The 20,509-nt window shown below is 42.9% G+C and overlaps 1 protein-coding gene across 1 annotated transcript in view; it reads right to left on the bottom strand.

Annotated features, from left to right (window-relative positions):
• Positions 1-17,163, bottom strand: part of NAMPT (nicotinamide phosphoribosyltransferase) — a 31,630-nt gene extending 14,467 nt beyond the window's left edge. Inside the window, exons 1-6 of the mRNA XM_040548976.1 lie at positions 16,985-17,163; positions 6,204-6,360; positions 4,895-4,998; positions 1,859-1,987; positions 1,219-1,377; positions 720-856 (exon numbers count right to left, since the gene is read on the bottom strand). Coding sequence (XP_040404910.1) covers positions 720-856; positions 1,219-1,377; positions 1,859-1,987; positions 4,895-4,998; positions 6,204-6,360; positions 16,985-17,044 — 746 coding nt within the window. The 5' untranslated portion in view covers positions 17,045-17,163. The remainder of the gene's footprint in view (positions 1-719; positions 857-1,218; positions 1,378-1,858; positions 1,988-4,894; positions 4,999-6,203; positions 6,361-16,984) is intronic.
• Positions 17,164-20,509: the final 3,346 nt, after the last annotated feature.

Here is a 20,509-nt window from a genome sequence, read left to right on the forward strand (position 1 = left end):
GAAATCCAAAGATTTGCCCTCACTCCTGACCTTGTACATGATTCCTAGATCAAAACCAAGAGCTCTTCATCTCAATTACCTGTTTGAGACCAGTTCCTTACTCTCAAACTTGTGAACAAATCTTAGTGTGATATTAAGGATCAATTGGCTGAATTAGTTACGTGGATAGAAGCTTTAGAACAACTGCCTCTTTTGGAGGGAGAAAATGATCTGGGAAAGCCTAAAGGTGCATCTCATACAATTTTTCATGTTACTATTTTATGTTTAGAACAATTTTAAAGTTCATAACATGGATCCTCAATATCTACTTTTGCCTGTAGGCCTTCAAGTCCATTCTAAAAATCATCTACGTTTCGAATCATAGATTCGCAGAATCATAGAATATCCTGATTGGAAGGGACCCACAATGATCATCGAGTCCAACTTCTACTTTACTTAGACTGTGTTAAGAAGTTTCTAGTTAAAAACATTAAAAAAAGCATTTTGAGTTAAAAACAGACATACCATTGCTGTGCCCCTAGAACATACAGAAGACATCAGTATCAAACTTTAGCCATAATAGCTGGGTCAGTCATGGCTAATACCGTGTGGTATAAATGAAACAGTTTAAGCCTGCCTCATCCTTTTAAGTGAAAAATTTCTGGATACAAAGATGAGTAAGTTTAACAACATGTCATTTTTTTATTTTTAAAAAAAGTTTTGATAGCCAAAAATCTTACCTGTGTTCAGCAGCTGGAACAGAATATCCTGGAACCGGATCTTTTGTTCCATAGTACTTTTTAATTAATGCAATTCCAGCTACAGTGTCTGTTCCTTTGAAGTTCACCAAATGAGCTGAAGCTCCTATTCCTGCAGTCTGAAAAAGATGCAGCTCTCAGTTGCCATGCCAAATATAGAAGCCTAAAACCAGTTACTGGCTAGCACTAGCTTGAAACAAAACTTTGACTCAGTTCCTGTTTTACCAATACACTCTTTGTGCATTTACACAGGAAAGACAGTTTCTATGTGGAAGAAAGCTCTCTCAGCCTAGTACTCAGATACAGTTCAGACCCATACCCCCACCCAGATCTACCCCCTCCATGTTAAGTCCAAATGCAGTGCTGTATGCATTCACAATTTCAATGTGGCATGTAGACGTAATTGTTAACGAATACATGCTACTATCCCTTACAGGTAAGAACAATCAGGCTTCTCCAACTATTAGAAAAGTAGCATTACCTCTTGTGAAGAAACTCCTCTGTAGCCGAAGTCATGCAGTTTATATTCCAGTCCTTCTAAGCTGCCAGAAGTCTCCAGCAAATACTTGGCCAAAATCTTTTTCTGCTCTCTAGAATTTGTAGCTACTGTGATTGGATACCATGACTGAACAAGAATAGTCTAAAACAAAACCCAACACATTATTAGGTGCAAGTTTGCTTAGGATTCCAAAAATCCCCACTCGGTATTTAATCAGGTGCAAAAAGGGCTATTTATTTTCATCACCCATTTAAAAAGTACACATGTCTCCAACAATTTGCTTTTGGTTAAAGTAATTTGCCTTTATAATACCTTTATAAGGTAGGCTAAGTACTGGCCATCTTGGGACTTATCGCTCCCAAGCTACAGACATTTATCTCCCTTCCTCCTCTTTTCCTTGTTAATAAAAGTACTGCTGTGAATTTCCTGTAAAAACTATTACAGTCACTTGCCAGGTAGTGGGAAAAGCTCTATATAAGAGCAATGAAGAAAGAATCCAGGCTTACTTAAAGCAGAAGATGAAAGCTGCCAGAGAATTGCTTTAAGCCATTAAGGGATTCAACCCTTAAATTAAGGGTGTTAATATTTATTTAGAAAAGCATACTAGCTTTCCAAAACTGACCTCAATCCAATTTGTGAGCCAGTAGCATTCTGGATCTGTGTTTTCTACTGTGAAGAGAACATTTCCTCTGGGAATGACAGAGCCCTCAGGAACAGCCTTTATTTCAATAGGAAGATGGCCATCATATTTCTGTGTGAGAAATAGCAATATTGTTAGGTAACAGGAAGGTTGGAATCTACTTCTTATACTTAACTGCAGTGGATAAAAGTCAGTCTGTGAGTTTATTGATAAAGCTCTTTAGTTCTTTCTTTCGACCCTTAAAATAAATCAGTTTGTTTATATACTGACCAACCCAAACGAGTAAGAAAAATGCATTTATCAAAAAAGGAGTAAAACTCTATAACCTAAAAAATAAATAAATTATATAGAGTATCTTTATCAATCCAAATTTTGGTTATCACTTTCATTCCTTGATGCATACAAGCTTAAATAGTCAATAAAAAGAAATATGCTCTATTCACAGAACGAGAAATATCTGCTATGCGGTTTTCTTCCATGCTTTCACATGAAGAAAGCAAAAAATCACAACTGTTTAGCTATTATCTAGACCTTAAACAAAAATCACTAGTTTTGCTTGGTCTAGATGCGTGCTTTGTTAACTTATTAACATAGGATCTATTTAGCATCTATTTTAAAGAATATTTTATCATCTCAACTATTCACTAAACATGAAATCCAATCTTGAAGTGTCATTCTTCTGTCAAACTCAGTCTTTCATCCCTGAAAGAATAAATAGTCTGTGGAGTATGCCTTGCGAAAAAGAGTAAGTTGCAAACAGTTGCTCTAAAACAGTAATTATAACTTTGCAAGTTAAACTGACAATACTTAAAACATTTTGCACATTAATACTTTTTGACAGAAATCTTTGTGATATATTACTTCTTTAAAGGTAACAAAAACTGCATCACTTTAGAGAAATTACACGGATTTCTTAAGTAGAATACATGTTCAATACATGTTCTCCAGTGCCCAAAACACAAAGATCTCTTCTATAGTACAGTTAAAAGTTTTCTTCTGAAGTGTAAGATGCTGAAGCAAGTTATGGTTACCTACCACACAGGGTTTAGTTGTCTGACTTGGAGATGCCAGTTCTGGTTTAATAAAGGACAATGAGGCCTCCAAAAAGGCTCAAAATTATGTATTAATGATTCAATGAAAGCAAAAGTATACTTAGTGGAAAAACAAAACAGATTTAATAGTTGGTAAAGGTGTTGACTTTGTCCATGGAAAAAGCAACAGGGTCGTGTCATAACACTATAGCACCATTCATCAAAATACTATAATTCATCATAACACTATAGCATCTTTCAAAATTTTCAGGTAGTCAGCTTTCTTGTAATGAGGCATCTCCTGAATGTACGCAGAGTGTGTCTGGCAAGCATTTTAGGCAAAATGCATCATTTACACCCTTTTTAGCCCAGATCAACTCCGTATGTTCAGGGCTTACATCTCTAACGCTCCTCACCAGCTCCTGTCTGCTTCCAACTTCTACCCCATCTCCTCATTCCACGGGAATTCCATTCCTCACTTCTACCGCCTCCATCCTATAGGTATATACTCATTCATTTATTCTGTACAAGTTCATGTACATACATTTCAAGTTCCTTTTGGCATGTCACTCATACAGCCATTGATCCCTCCACTTTACCTAACACAACATACAAGTTAACGGAGCCAGAGAGAGCAGGCGATAGTACAGAGGGGTAGAAGCACACCTCTGGGTGCTCATAAGGGCAGACAAGCACCCGAAGGGAACAAACCATTCCACTTTGAGCACCATTAGCATCTAAGAAAAAAACAGAAATCGTATTTGTTTTTATATCTGCACTGTTTTAGCAAGAAAATATGACCAAGGAATAAAGAATGTATACAGAGGGTACGTGGGAAGGCTATTTTGAATAAGCCAAAAGCATGCATTGAAACAGGTTTAGTTAAACCATGTCAAAACTCAGTGTGGACAGACATGCAGCATTAACAAGGCAATAATTCAGTTTAGCCAAAGAGGTGTCAAGATTAAATACAGATTAGAGTAGCCCACAATGTATAATGTAACTTAAAAATACGGCTTGAATTCACATCTGTAGTTGTTTCAAATGGATGCAAGTCCTCTACAAACATCTCCTTAAGTACCTCTTAGAAAACAACGTTATTTACCTTGCTGCCATTTTCAACACTTAAATTCACTTTTCTCTTGCACTCCTTATGGCTCACCCTTATTGCAAGATGACATCCTGATATATTCACAGATGCCACCGTAAAATACATTCAGTCAGGGTATGCACATGAAAATAAATGCAAAAGGCTAAAAATTGTGTTTTCAAGCATCAAATGCCATTCATAAGAATCCACAATGAAACTTGGTATTTAATTCACCAGCAGAAATTAGAACAACTCTGATGAGCGTTACTAATCTGAATCTGCTGGCTTTACACAGAAGAGATATTTGCAATTACTTGAAGACTGATACCTTTTTAAACAAAGGGGAAAGAGGATAAACTGAGGAAATACTTGGAAAGATTTTTGTGTCAAATGCTCAAGCCTTGTATTTCATAATGAAGTTCAACTTAAGTTATCTCCGGAAAATTTAGGAAACAATTGAACGAAACATTTTCTGGAACTATTTACACATACAAGAAGTTGTAATGCTTCCTGCATTGGAATAAAAATCGTTATGATTAGTTACAGAAAGCAATATAAATGACGCAACCAACCACTAAGCACTATATTATAAATGGAGACTTGCCAATAAGCCCCCACTTATTCTAACTGGCTGACAGCAGCCATAAATCCTTATTACCTGCAAAGCCATACTTGGCATCCAAAAGGATGAAAATTGTTTTTCCTCTACGGACTTGCAATTATGATTATTCTCTGACTGCTTCTATTCCCTGTACACTGTATGAAAAAGCTAAATTTACCCACACTTTGGTATTATGGTTAAAATATCTTGATTTAAAGAAAAGACTGTGGAATTTATTTTACAGTTTATACATAAATCCTTCAGGATGACCTTGCATTATTTTCATAAATTTTTACCTCCAGAATATAGTTCCATCCCTTTTCATTGAAGACATCGTCTTGAAAGTGCTCCCTATACACTTCTTTGGCTTCCTTGATTTTCTCTTTGGTTACCACTTTACCTGTGGTTCCAGAAACAAATGAAAGATTAGGAAATAATAACAAATAGGGTCAGACACAGAAAAGTTACTTTGCCTCAAAAAAAAAAAAACAACACAGAAAACATGTCAAGTGCAGTAAATCGGCTATGCTCAAACCAAATTTAACTTATTATATACATTAGGATGCTAAGGAAGCTGTGGTCAGCAGGTGACTCAAGAAAAGTTCCAGCTTTCTATTTTATGATGGTTAATAACCTGTCAAGAGTTTTGTTTATCTGTGGTTTTCCTGGAGGAGTGTGATGATTGTGCAACTCAGCACACACAAGACGCAACCTGACCAGGTCTCAAGCTACACTGCTCCAGAAAGAATCCCTATGGAGAGGCCTTAAAAATCAGATTAAACACTTCTGTGATACAGACAGACTAACCGCATTACTTGAATAAATATTGCTGCTGCTTTATGACCTATCTTCTATTTGCAATGTTAGAGAACAATCCTCAGATTGCTACAGAAAAGATTATCAAGCGCTTTGATTTTAGTCTAATTCCAATATCTGGCACAACTGGCAGAGAGGTTTATGAATTCTGGTTCGAGATAAAAGACAAGTAAGCTATATGGCTAAAGTTGTCCTTCTAAAGCCTGGCAGAAGGCAATTTGCATTTGGGTCAGAACAGATGACATTCACACACAATGCAAAAAAGCAAGCAAAGTCTCAAATGCCACCATGGATTTTTCATATGTTACTTTAAAATTTGTCAATATTGAAAACATGTTCACATGTAGCTGCCTTGTTCAACCATCTGAGTGGCAACAAAAATCTAAGGGAAACTAACGTTACTGCCTTACACACTAAATAAATCAGCAAAGAGACTAAAATTCATGTTCAAAATGTGAAGCGTACCTTCGTATGGTTCTATCAAGTCTTCCTCTACTTCAATTCATTTCAATTTAACCCCCTGAAGTAGAATTATGAACATGTCTTCATTTTTAGTAACCCATTTAGTAACCCAAGAATCAGTAGAATGGTGCCTGAATTTAGAAGTCAATACCTTTTAACAAGGGCGGTCAGCTCATTTTCAAAATCACATAAATAAGATCTTATGCCTGCCACTACCTGCATTGTACCAAAATAGTCTGGAATTGTTTAAAATTCTACAACTCCAGCAAGACTTCAGAAAAATTAAGGTATTTATTTACAGGTAAATTTTACTTTTGAGTCAGTTACCTTTTAAGTATTTATTCAGAATGTATTGCAAGCCATAAAAAACAGTTTCTTCGTACTTCACTTTCCTTAATTTGGAATTTTCCGTCTTCTTTTCACGACATTCGAAGTAGGAATATACTTTGCTTGTGTTAGGTGGATATTGCTTGTAGTGTGTAACCTACATTAAGGAAAACTTCAGTAAGTACTTGAAACAACACTACAAAAAAGAGAAATCAAAAGTCATTGGGCAATATCAGGGTTTCCAGCAGAGCTCTTTGTATGTTAAAGCTTACAGTAACTCCAGCTTTTCTGGACTATTCTCTGTTCACACTCTACAGTCAGCAAGTCTTTGGGGGATTTCCCGCTTCTTCAATTTTCAGTTCAGAGGTCTGTCTCCTTTATCTTACTCTTTGCTTCCATAACAGGCCTTTTTCCCCAGTAACCTTCACGGCCAGCTCTCAAACCTCTGCTTTGACTAACTGGGAAGGACACCGGCTGGGGTTTTAGGAGCAGCACAGGGCACTGACCTACCCAGTCAGTTTTCACCCCACTGTGCTTTGGCCAAGCCTAAGAGCTGCAGGAAGCACAGAGCTGTCTGCCACTACCAACGTGAAGGTCTCTGCTTGTAGTTGAAGCATTGAAGGCTATAATCACGTAATTCGAATGAAAGCCCTCAAGGCTCAAGAAGGCACTGACAATGGCACCTACCCAAGCGTCCCATTATCCACGAGCAGAGTGCATTTCTCAAGCTCAGATTATGTTAAAGCCAGCTTACAAACCTGTTAGTGCTGGTAATGCTGTTACGAGATCTGCTTGAGGTTTGTGCCTCCCCTTTTGTACTTTTTTCCAATTTCTGTAAAAGTTCACATTTGGCATAGAGGAAACACGAAAGGTTGAAGTCTGAAAGCGCGTATCACATGGAAATTGGTCACACGAACATATCCAGGTAAGCTGGATTCAGCCACACCAGCTTTTATTAGCTACTGGTAATTAATAAACCTACCCAGAAATTTACTTAGGGTCATTTGAAACAGCTGCACTTTAAACATTAGCAACTTAAATCTGCAAAATTGTTATCTACTCGTATGTAAAAAGCAAACCTCATGTAAAACCTCTAATTCCATATTACACACACAAAAAAAAAGTGATGTAAATTTGATACTGTAAATTTGAATGTTGAAATTACAGGATACATAAATCAGCTTAAGGTATACCCAGAGGTGAAGCATCAACATTTTTCTAAAATTATTAAGAAAAGTCTGTGAACAAGTCTATACGTTCCATAAGAGAAAACTGTTCCTACAGCAAAGTGCCATCATACCTCAGAACAAAACTCGAAAAAGGCATGAAATACGTCTTGATTTTTCTGAAATGTCCACATTTATAGGCTCAGCTATGAGTTATACTTCCTGCAACTTCTTACTCCAAACCATCCTAAAAAGTGTCCTTTTCAATATCACACTGAACTGGAAAAAGGTTAGTTTAACATTGTCCTGTCTTCTTAAAATGTACCTCTGACACTTTCAAAACAAAACATTTGAAAGTTTCCCTTACCTGTATTGCTAAAACTGTCTATTAAAGGATTTAAAGTCATTTTTTTCCCTCTTAAATGTCATTTCTATTTAGTATTTCACTCAGCTTGGATAGTGACCTAGACTGCTCAATTGCACTTTCTGGTTCTCCTACAGCAGCAGTTGTGTTTGGGTTTCCAATGCTGCAAGGAAACAGTCAAACAACCAGAAGGTCAATTTTCTGATCTTCCCATTATCTTTACTTGTATGAAATTTTCGAGGCCAATCAAATAAAACCCAAGCTTGTCACTGCAAGCTAGCTGCCTTTACTTCAAGCAAGGCACCACAGATCAGAGACACTGAACGGAGCACAACCTGCTCTGTTCCGATTCCACAGCCACTCCAAAGGGAGAATGCCTACTGCTAATCATGTCAAACCCAAGTCAAAAACTGCCCGGCAGATTTGGTTTCTAGCTATTAGGAAAAGTCTTGCCCCACAAAATATACCACGCCCTGTCCCAGTTCTAGGCAGAACTCCCAACGAAGTAAATCCCAGTGCCAGCCCAGGCAGTTCTGCTCACCCCATAACCATACGCACAAAACCACAACCACACAACAATCCAAAAAACCTACTACGGAGCAGTCTAACGCAATACGCTGTTTGACACGTCTTCCTAACTAACCAGAGTATGGACACCCACACAATCCTCTTACATGAAAAATTTTGTTCTTTTTTGTGCCCACATATGGGACAGGACTTTAAGCTGGGGCTTTTCATTTGATTATATCGCTTGGGAACTCTGGTTAACTTCATTTTCATTCTCCCTCCTATTTGCATGCTACAGCTTCATGCTTTCAGAAACACTCGACAGAGCCCACCAGCTTCACATGCACAGAGCCAGCGTTCCAGGAACAATTCCCCAAACCAATACCTGAATTCCTTGAATACGATCTGGAACAAAAAGATGTGATGTTGTTTTACCCACAATGGTAAAAAGGTAAAAAAAAAATAAATAAAAAAAAAAGCAAAACGAAACAAAGCTACATCCACATGAGACTGCCTAATCAAGTCTCTCTAACAAAGTTTAATTATCCAAGTTACAAAGGCAGGTTGCTGAAGTTAGCACCTACATTATAATGAAAACTTGCATGACCCTCAGCTACCAGCTTAAAAAAAACAAAAACTCTGGCTTTTGCTGTTCCAAGGCATCTCCTCCAGCTAAACATTTCTCTCTGTCAATGGGTTACAGGCCCCAGATTCACTTAAGGTGTGCAGTGCACACGCTGAGCTGGTGCCACACTTCCCTGGTGCATTTCAATGCTGTTTTCCTCATGGACTTCCCATTCTAGCTGTGCTTTGAAGCACGATCCCAAAACACGGTGCTCTGGCTGTAGACTGGAAGTTGCTGAAACCCAGCTGGAAAGCCAACAACCCAATTTATCCTTTACGGAGCATGCCTGGGGAAACAGCTCCTTCAGACTACCTTGCTGGCAGTTTCAACCTAAGAAAAAATATACTCAAGTTCCTCAAACAGTAAATCACGGGTTTAAATAATTTTTCTGACTTTGGATTAGATCTTAACCTGAAAATATATACCCGCTAGCATCCAGAAATATTATCTGCAAGGTTGAAAACCTAGATAAAAATTGCTTATGAAAGAAATGTCAGTTTATCAATTAAATTTCATCAAGTACTTGAAAGATAATTTATTTTCCAACGGTTATATGTGTAAGACTTAATTCTATTCTTCACATACTAGAATCTATTTGGACAGTGAAAAATACACACCCCTGGCAATTAACATATTTCACATCTAAGCAATCTTCACCTTTGTAATCTTAAATAACTTGTGCTTTTCTTTGATGCTCTACAAAGCTATTGGTTTTAGCTACAAAAATCAAAACACCCACTGGGTGTCTGCAAGGATCTCACAGACTTCTCGGTATTAAAAGGCACAAGCACAGCATGAAAGGACCAAATCTTCCAGCCACTGCTTACTCCAGGTGTGCGAGAAGCCAACCACAAGAGCTGTTTCCCCTGTTCTTGATGGGTTTAGCTGGAGCTGCAGATCTCTGGATCCATTCCCAACCCTCCATGTCCCTGCTGTGCTAAGTCACGGTGTCACTCTGCGCCTCCAGCACGCATCCATCAGCCAAAGGGCCCTCGTCTGGCCCCAGCTGTGCCTGCAAGCTACTAGGCAGGGCACAAAAGGTGCCCAGAAGGCACATCTGCCTAATATGCATCACTGCAGCTCTGACCATTAGCAGGGATTTCTGGATGTCTAGGAGGTAGGAAAACAATACCCATCCACCAGAGGGATGGGCAGGCACTCGGGTAACGTAGTCAAATGTCTGGGGTAAAAAAAAAAAAATGAAATATGAGGAAGGATCAAGCCCTAGGGAGCAGGAACTCTCACAGAAGAGACAGAGTGCCAGTGGAAAACGAATCAAAACAAACTCCACAACCAACCACACAAAACCAAACAAGACCACTGCAAGGCGCTTGCACAAGGAAAAGTACACTTTGAAAAATGCCAGAACTGCCCTTGTTTTCAGATGATGTTTTGCTTCTTTCTGTATTCTACTTAAGAGTAGAAAAAACAGTCAGTGACAATAGATGGCATTTGAAATATGTTTTACGTGACTTACAGATTGAGACAGCATTGATAAACCCATGCTTTCGGGTAGGGGATGACAGAAGCTGGACCTGTACAGACAGGCTCTCAATAAGCAGAAGTGACTAGAAACTCAATAGGAAACCCCCTTTTCTACAGAAACAAACAAAAACCTAACCAAAGTCCCAGTAGGGGACTAAACGACCCCTTACAAAAAAACAAAACAAAACACAGAACTCCAAAATATCTTCTAAGGCCTTTTTGTACTTAGTTCAAGACTGTGGTTCAGGTTTTGTCTACTCCAAGTCTGACAACCAGCCATCTCCAACAAGGGTATGGACTATGACTGAGATAGAGCACCTATCCTCCAGTTGGGATAGCTCCTTATCAAATTTAATCCAAGAAAAGGCGCATGCTGGGCAAAGAATACCTCTGTAAGGACTTCATCTGTGCAGCTAAATCTAGTCAGCCATTTGAGAGGAACATACAGCACAAATTGGATTTAGGTCAGGCATCCAAGAAAACACCCAATGTTGAAAGTTAGATATTAAGAGAAATGAATTAACAGGTACTCATAACAAAACAGGGAGAACTGAGGCAAAGGATGTATTAATTTTTTTTTGTAGGCTAGATGATAAACCCTTTGTAGTAACAGCTTGTGTTTAGAAGCTTTGATGTACAAGAGTTTGCAGTGAAACTACTTTAAAAAGGTTGTTTAAGTCTATACACATCAACCATTTGAGAACAGGAGGGAAACCAGGTCTGATGTAAGTACAGGAGTCAGGTGTGGCCAAATTCTCCAGCGGTGGCTTATTCCTGGTGTTCAGCAAGTTGTAACCACAAACCATCAGAAAGATGCCTCTGAGCCCTGCTTGCAGCAAAGAAAACAAAATGCAGAACATCTACCAGCAGGGTCAGGCCTGTACTGTAACTCCACGAGAGATAAGATAACGCCAGCTCAACCAAGAAGGTACTTGAACTTTCTGGAGTTAGTTGAAAAATATTGCAGAATAGGTACAGAACAGCCCAGCTACTGAAACCAAGGCGGAAACACAGAGAATCAGGTGGAAAACAAGGGAGAATCAGGGAGAAAATAAGCCTGAAGGAGCGTGGTCCTGGAAGCTAGTACATGGGCTGCTCGGCTGGGGCACTTCAGGATCTGCAGAAAGTTATTAGGGCACAAATTAGGGCTTGCTCACTGCACTACAAGCCTTGTTCATACACCAAAATGGGCCATATCCATGCCAGCATTGGCAAAAATTGTTTTAAGTGACAAAAAGGAGAGCCGAAATTGCGGGATGAGGTGTCAGAACAGCTTGTTGAACTAACTTGTACTGGAAGAGATGTGTTTGGGGGATCCTCGCCCCCACATACAACCTGCGGAGCTAGGTGACTTTACTGCAGTGGGGCTTCGGGCATTTCTGCTGGAGAGACTTCGAGGAAACACCTGTAAGACCCCCACTAGTGCTGGTATTACTTACCAGTTGAAAACCTCGTGTAGGGAGAGGGAGGCCACAATTTGAAAGACCACTTCACCTAACCCTTCATCGGGTTCAACCCATGGAGTGGTTCAAAGCAAAGCTTGCCAGTAACCTTTGGGGAAAACACGGTTAACAACAGAGGAAGCGAACCCGGACTTGGGAACAAAGGAAATGCTTTATCAAATATATCTCACTGGGATGAGACATAACTAACAGCAGTTATTGCTGACCCTCTTTGGGAAGAAAAAACCTGTGACTAGCAATTAGATTCAACAAGAATGCTTTTGCAGCTTCCAAAGCAGTCACAGAAGGAACATGTACCATAAACAAAAGTAGAAATGAAAACCAAACCCAAAGTTGGTGTGGTTAAACAATAAACTTATCTGAACACAAAAGGCAATCACAGAAGAATCAACCTTTAAGAAGTTAACAAAAAGGGCATTCGACAGTAGTAGGTTAAGTGCAAGATGCTTGCAGGAAAGCATAAAAAAACCCCGAAAACTAATAGTCAAGTACAATCTTCTTATTTTTATCATATATGAGCTTCAAATTACCGTAAGAAAATAGCCTTAGAGTGACCCCAGATGACCTGACGTGGCACAAGTGTAGCAAACACAGATTAAGGCAGTGTTTAAGTGAGAATATTGGGGTATCTGCTCTTATAGATGAGGAGAAACTAGTTCAGGTTATGACCGAGACTGAAAGCTGATTCTGTACCACTTTTAATGTCTCTGTATTCTGGTTCATCCATCATCTCTTACTTACAGGTTGACAAATAAGAGGATGAGAGGTGAGCAAGAAATAGTTAACAGATCAGCCAGTACTATGAAAAATAAGGGGAGCACGTGTACGCAACCAAACTTCTATGGAAGCTGCTCGTAACAGCAAGAGATGCTCTAAGTGACCACATTCACATTCATCTAAAAAACAAGGTCAAGTGTAAGCACTGTAACTAAATGTATTCTAAAATGCTCAAAAAAAAAAATAAATACTACATTTAAAAAGGTAACACTTCACAACAGATTTCTTTACCTCCCAAAATTCCTGTGTTTTGCATCCAAGATTATCATGACAAAGATGACAAAACACCTTATGTTTGCTGTTTACACATTTGAGTAGTCCTCTGTAGCATTTCACATAGTGCTACAAGTTTCCTGATCCTTAAACATAAAGACAACGCATTTAACTTTCTGAGAATGAAAGCTGCAATGACTCAGTAAAGGTGTACTTCCCATTCATTTAAAAACTGTCCGAATCCTGTCCTGTTGCAGCGTTCCCTTGGAGCGATGACGACTCGGGGGCTGGGACACCACCACGTGGCTGTGAATCAAAACCTGGAGGATAACAGCCCCTGACAGAGCAAAGGCTGCTTCCTACGAGGAATGCCAGCCCAGAAGTTTCCGATGCCTGCCACTGCCAAAATTACAGGAGGTAACAAAACACATTTGCACCCCTACCAAAAGGTTTTAATTAGAATCATAGAATCATAGCTTATCCCGAGTTGGAAGGGACCCGCAAGGATCACTGAGTCCAACTCCTATCAATTAAAATAAATATATATACATATATGTGCCACAGAGAAGAATAATTTGCCGTCACTGAGTACTAATCAAACCCAATAAGCTGAAGGATACTCATGACTCTTCCTCGCATACCTACAGCCTTCTAAATAAAGCACATGCAGCCTGCCAGCGCCTGAGAATAAACACACGCTGGTGTGAAATGCTTCACAAGTGCTCTTCTACATCCACGCAGAGCGTAAGAAGTCAGTCGCAATGACAAATTATTAAGATTCAACATGGAAGACGGACAGAGTTAAGCAAAAATCTTTAAGCTGCCTCGGACCATCCCGAAAGAGAAACAGATCTCATTTACAGTCCTGATGGCAAGTCGGCTCCTCTTATGGAGTAATTGCATCGCAGCTTGTTAGAGCTATCAGCTTAATTACAAACCACCCCGAGCAGCAGTCAGGCAGCCCACTGGTAAGAACGACAGAAGCTATCACTGCTTTAGCAAACGAGGCTCCTGCCTCCCTCCTACAGCCTTTCCCCTCGCTCCTCATGCTCTCCAGGCCGGGCCCGCAGCTCCGCCAAGCTGCCCCCCAAGGACGGGTCTCAGATACGGATTCCCTGGAAGATTTGATGCCTGTACACAAACAAATAAATGTGGGATAAACAGAGCACTGGGAATCAAAGAGGAAGGAAAGAGGGGCAGCGTGTCTGCAGCACCGAATGGATGAGGAGGATAAGAATGGATGAAGGACGTGGGACCTTTCGTTGGGAAGCACCATGAGTGAGCAAACCTGTCAGAGAGGGGCATGAGAAAGGCAGAGCCACAGGGAGGAACCGTACAGCCCTGCTGGGAGGAAGGGCGACGTTAGGGCACACTAACCCCTGATAAAAAGGAGAAAAAAAAAAAAAAAAGAAGAAAAACCAGACTGAGGAACTTCCTGGTACAGGCAGAACAAGACAGCATGCAGTATGTTTGCATGAGGAACCATGAACTTCAAGGAGTTTGCTGATAGCCCCACCTGCAGCCCTCAAACTAGCAACGAGGATCTTGACTTCACGTGCTGGTCTTTTTCAGCAACATCGGGTCACCAGCAGAAAGCTTCACTGCTAAAAGGCTCATCTCTGTGTTGGACTTCAGCACAAAGCAGTTCCCCAAATAACTCTGCGCGGGTGAATTTCTTCAGTCTTGTGACCCAAAGAATTAAAAAATGCGTTTTTACTTTAGCAAGATGCATACACACCATACCAGATGCCCATGCCCAGACCTAGAGGGGATGGCACAGAATACCCAGCACACGGGGAGTTGTACTCCTGGGGGACTTGGAGAAGCTTAAGAATATGCAAAGTACTGAGGGAGAAAAAAAATAATCTGATGTAAAAACATTTATATTGTTATTAGGGCTAGAGATAAACTAGGCAATCTGAAACCTTATCTCAAAATCATGGAGCACTTGCACAGATCTGTAAGCCCCGTTCACAGTGGAAGCTGAGTACTGGCTTCGGGGCGTAGAAAGTCTGAAATTCACCTGCTGGGAATGACTCCTACCCAGGAAAACGGAGCACACAGGAATTAAGTACAATACTGAAACTGGGTGTTTGATAATCTTCTGTGACTTGAGATGAAATGTCCTGTGACACACACCCAGGCAGGAAAGCGGTTTGGGAGGGAGTAGGTTAGATCAGCTGTCAGTGGAAAAATCTTTGCCCACCAAATTACTTTGTTTTATGCTACTTGTTCCTGGGTTTTGACAGGCACTTACACCAGTCACCAATTTTCTCGCCATCCCAAATTTTCCATTGTAGCAACACAGAAGTGGGACACTGGAGCCAATGCTGTCCTGCCTCAAACTAATGAGTTGTGACAGATACGAGCTGGAGACACCACAACTTGTTACTCATGGACAGCTGCCTAAGCTAGGGCTGTACTGGTTGGGACACTGCACATTTTGTCCCCGAGCTGTTTATTTTCACGTGGCTTTTGCCACCGCCATTAGTTCGTATGGATCTGCGTCGGGATCACCGAGCAAACTTCCCAACACAGCTACGTGTTCTGCCTCACGGTTTGACTGTTGTGTGTTGCACATAAACAGATGCTGCGATTGTGGATAAAGCAGAAATATTGGAGAAAAAAAAAGAAAAACACAACATCAACTCTCAATTTTGTTCTAATTGCTAATCAGAGCACTTGGTAACTCCTGTAAGAAGTCTGGTGTTGTAGACTACCAGCTATTTTAGCGCGATTGTTACTGAAAGTGCTTCCACTAAGTGTGCTTCATTGATTAGGAAATGACAGTATCATCCAGGGAGAAGGTAAGTGATGCTTGCTCCCGTTACCTAACAAGATAAAAGAAGCTACTTGTAAAAGCATTGTTCAACGATATTGGAGCTTTTAAGACTTGGAACAAAGTATATGGGAAGATAAACAATTTGAACGGCCCTAACAAAGCAAAGCAGGCAACTCCAACTGCTTTTGATACAGTACAAAATGCTCCTAATTGCCACAGACAACTTCATCCAAATTAAATCTGAACTAGAAAAAACTCAGGCCTTTACTTGACTCCTTTAGGATTTCTACCGCTCATAGACTGCTACTAAATCATCCTGCCTATAAAACAGCAAATGAGACAGAAGTAAATGTCGTCTGTCATCCCAGTTCTCCTCACTAATACTAATCCTTGACCAGATGCAGTGAATTTAAGAGTAGCGGCATGTTAGAATTAAAATAGATGCTGTTTAAACCCATGCCTACAGCATTTGGTGTGATTAGTCTCAAACATGGAAGAGAAGGGGCTCTTCCACATCTGAATTAAGGATAACAATGAACACTAAGCGCGGTTCTTAAAGAGCACTGGTGCCAGATTAAGCCCTGAATGAAAGCAGTTCCACAAGCCCTCAACGAGATGCTGTGAGATTGTATCAGCATCCTGTAGGCTTCCAGCTCACCTTCCTGCGAATAGCGGCAGCAAGGGGCACGAATTGTAGAAGCGTGCCCCCATGAGCGGATAAACCTTTAAGGGGCTATAATAAAGTAAGGAGTGGTACCGTCGTTGCGCTTAGTGCCCCAGCAACCTCTTTGAATTACAATTCCGCTCCTGAAGGGAAAAAAAAGTTAAGTTTTTTCAGTCTAGGTGATGAGGGAGCGTGTGTAGGACCGGGCTCGGGGTCTCACAGGCCCAGCGTTTAGGGGCTGCAGGGTCAGGCTCGGGCAGCCCCGAGCAGCGCAGGACCGGGGCCTGGCCGCACTCACCTCCTGACGCGCTGACGGCGCTTTGGGGTCAAAAATGATGGAACTGGGGAGCCGCGTGAAGGAGGGCGGCGGGGCGCACGGCTCCCCAGCGGCTCCACAGAGGGGCAGCGGGCTGCGAGGGCAGCCCCGGACCCTTAACCTACGGGGCCGGCTGCCGGTGCCGCAGGGCACGCCCGGCTCCCCGCCGGATACGAAACCGCCCGCACCCGCCGCGCTTTCGCTTCCCCGAGCCCTGCGCCCGCCGCGGCCCACACGTGCTCGGGGCACCGGCCCCGGGACGGAACCCCCCCCCCCGCGGGGCTCCCGGGGCCGCCCGGCCCCGCTAACGGGTACCGGGGAGGGGGCAACGGTTCCCCCCCGGGGGAAGGGCCCCGCTCGGCTCTGCCCGGCTCGGTGCCCCGCCCGGCGCCGGAGGTGCCCCCCGGGTCCCCACGCACCTTGTAGGAGTCGGTGGCGAGCAGGATGTTGAACTCGGCCCCCGCCGCCGCGCACTCCATGGCGCCGGGCCCCGGCAGCGGCGCGGGCACGGCACGGCGAGGCGCGGGCACGGCGCGGCGCGGGCACGGCGCTGACTGGGCTGCGCCGCCGCTCCGCCAAGGGAGGGGGCGGGCACGGGAGCGCTGCGGGCGGGGCCTCGGCGCGGCGCTACCCGCGCGCTGATTGGCCCCGCCGCCCGGCCGCCGGGGGCGGGGCCCCGAGGTGAGGGCGCGGGGGGCGGGGGGCGGGCGGCTCGCTATTGGGCGAGGGGAAAGGGGGGTGGGGGTGGGGGCGGCGTGACGCGGGGGCGCCGCGCGATCGCTTGGGAGGGGCTGGTGACGTCAGCGCGCGGCCCGTGCGCGCGCTCCCCGGATTGGCGGCGGGGGCGCGCGCCGCGGGGGCGCGCTGGGGGGCGGGGTGGGGGGGGGGTGCTCCGCTTTCCTCCTGCCCCAGGCCCTGCTGGGCTTTCCCGGCAGGGGGGTGGCTGGAAGCGAAAGGCGAGCTTCCCTCCTCTCCCTGCCCCTTAGGCTCCTGCACGGCGACATTTCCCGGCAGCGAAGGGGAAATCCTCATTTATGTTCAGAAAATAATAGTGCATGCTAATTAAAAATGAATTAATTAGATCAGTCCTTTAAATTGCAAAAAGTCAGACCCATGCTACAGGGCTCCTTTTTTAAAACCCTGACGTTCCTGGCTGCAGAGCGCTGCTGCTGGACCTCCGAGCCTTCAGTACCACAATTAATGATGATGTGCTCAGACGGAATTTTTAATTGTCAGCATCTTCCCACTCCTCCTGCTGGCTCCTTCTTGTGTCTTACGGCGTGCCAGAACCTGAAGAATGGTTTAATTTAGCTCTCGTGAGCGTATCTGAAGCCGTATCTGCACTGAAATATTGTAAAGTCAGGGCGCCAGAGTATTAATAGGGAATAGTATTATGCTGAACAGAGCCGCATTAAATCACGCGTTGCTGGTTAAGGGAACATATTTTATATCTGGGAAAAAAATAAATGCTCCTGCGGCACTGGGAGTATAGTTAAATGGGGGAAGAGGGGTGATCCTCGGGACCTCAAACACCTGATGTCCGTGCTGTATTTGCCATGTTATCCGTGAACCTGACTTCGTGCTGATCATCTGGCTTATTGAAACAAGGATTTGTAATTTACGTGGGGCGTAACTTCTCGTTTCAGATGGCACCCCGTAAGGAAATACTGTCCTTCGATTTAAATGCACATTCAGCTAAATCGGTTCTGACACCGTTCAGCCTACCGACAGAGCTGGGCATCTTCACTAATTATCTTTTAACGTTTTCCTTTGACATACGAGACGCTATTAGAGGTACTCATTTTAGGTATTTTTAATAAACAGAGCCCTAATGGTGGGTTTAATAAAGCCATATTAATCCAGGGACGTGTTTTTCTCCCCAGGGATTTCTGATGAGAAGTGATATTCTTCATAGTAGAAGTGTCCAGTCAGCATTTTATGTATATGAAGTCTATAATGTAGCCCGCTGCTGCAGTTGGAGGAAAGCTCTCCTGCAAATGCGTTCTCAGGTTGATGTATTGGGAGGTGTGTAAGGACAGCCAAATTAAGATGGAGATTAGATCATATCACTTTGGTCACTGTTGCAAAACTAGGTATTTATTTCCTCTAGCTGTGAGAGTCGTGTCACAGCTGCACAGAAGATCCGTGTGACTGAAATTTCTGCACACACCGTGGTTATGCACACAGTGTGAATTTTTCACCTGAAGAATTTCTGGTTAGTTTGGTAATTCTGAGCCCAGACCAATCCCTTGTGCTCTGTTTATCTTGGTGGTAATTCCAAAGCATATCAATGAACTAAATGTCAGCATTATCATAGAATCATGGAATCATTAAGGTTGGAAAAGCCCTCCAAGATCACCTGGTCCAACCACCCCCCTACCACCAACGTCACCCACTAAACCCTGTCCCTAAGCACCACGTCCAACCTCTCCTTGAACACCCCCAGGGATGGTGACTCCACCACCACCCTGGGCAACCCGTCCCAGTGCCTGACTGCTCTTTCTGAGAAGAAATGTCTCCTCATTTCCAGCCTGAACCTCCCCTGGCACAACTTGAGGCCATTCCCTCTAGTCCTGTCACTGGTTACCTGTGAGAAGAGGCCGACCCCCAGCTCCCCACACCTTCATTTCAGGCAGTTGCAGAGCGCAATAAGGTCTCCCCTGAGCCTCCTCTTCCCCAGACACAACAACCCCAGGTCCCTCAGCCGCTCCTAACAGGACTTGTGCTCCAGGCCCTTCACCAGCTTCGTAGCCCTTCTCTGGACATGCCCCAGGGCCTTGACGTCCTTCTGGCAGTGAGGGGCCCAAAACAGAGCACAGTACTCGAGGTGTGGCCCTCTCCAGAGCTGAGTACAGACTATCTTTAAATACTGATCATTTCTGCTCAAATATGCAGGCAAAAGAACAGAGTTCTAGCTGCCCTGCTTTGTGCTTTAGGTTTTGTGTGGGTTGGTGCAGCTTATAATGGTTGGCACCAAATGCCTCTGTGCCTGACAGACAGGTTGGAATTGCTGGATGGTATCAGACATCTGTGTCTTTCCACCTCAGTGCATACCACTGTTCATTTTGGAGCTATAAGGAAAAGAGTGGAGCCTGGAGACTTTTTTTTTTTTTTCAAGACTAAGTCTGCTAAATCTCCTTTTATCCTTCCTAAACCTTCCCACCCTACACCACTCTGCAGTGCTCCCTCTGTGTTCTCGAGGCATTTTTTCACCATGGATGGGGCTCCGGAGTTAATCAGCACACAATTGGCTAAGATGTTAGTGCCATCTAAGTAGATTTCATTAGGGTTGAGAATTTTATTCTTATTGCTAAACAGTATCCATCAATAATCTTTTTAAATAGAATTGCAATCACAAGGAATCATGGAGAGGTAGATTATTTTGCATAGAAGTGAATAAAAGAAAATCCTGACACGTCACTTTAAATCATAGTCAGTGAATGAAGCAAGCACTAGTGTTTCTCCCTTGTACTTTATCAAAGGCTTGTGTAGAAGCCTCATTAAATCATAACTCAAAGTACTCTTTAAAAATTCTGTGTTATGCAGGCTGTATAAATAACTGAACGTAATGTGTATGAAAATAAGAGGAATGTGCTATAGGACAAGGTTAAATCCAGTGCAAGGCTCTGTTTACAGGAGATGGCAGAGCCTTTTGGTGGGCAGCCACACTAGATTATTTGTAATTTGATGTTCAGATCTTTTGTCTCTCTCTGTATGTATATGTGTGTGTGTGTATACACAAACTAATATTCTGTTAAAATACTGCTTGGTGGTCTGTCTGCTGAAGTTCCTGTTCAGTCCATGGTGTAGCATCTTTTTTTTTCTGAACTGCAGCCTACCAAGAGGTGTTTATATGACCGCAGGACCTGGGGCACCAAGATTCACGTCTCAGGATAACCAGCCTTCAAATGGTTATCGGGCTTTGTGGTTCCACGTGTGGATCA

The sequence above is a fragment of the Cygnus olor genome, chromosome 1 (genome assembly GCF_009769625.2).
Source record: "Cygnus olor isolate bCygOlo1 chromosome 1, bCygOlo1.pri.v2, whole genome shotgun sequence".
Taxonomy (NCBI): Eukaryota; Metazoa; Chordata; class Aves; order Anseriformes; family Anatidae; genus Cygnus; species Cygnus olor.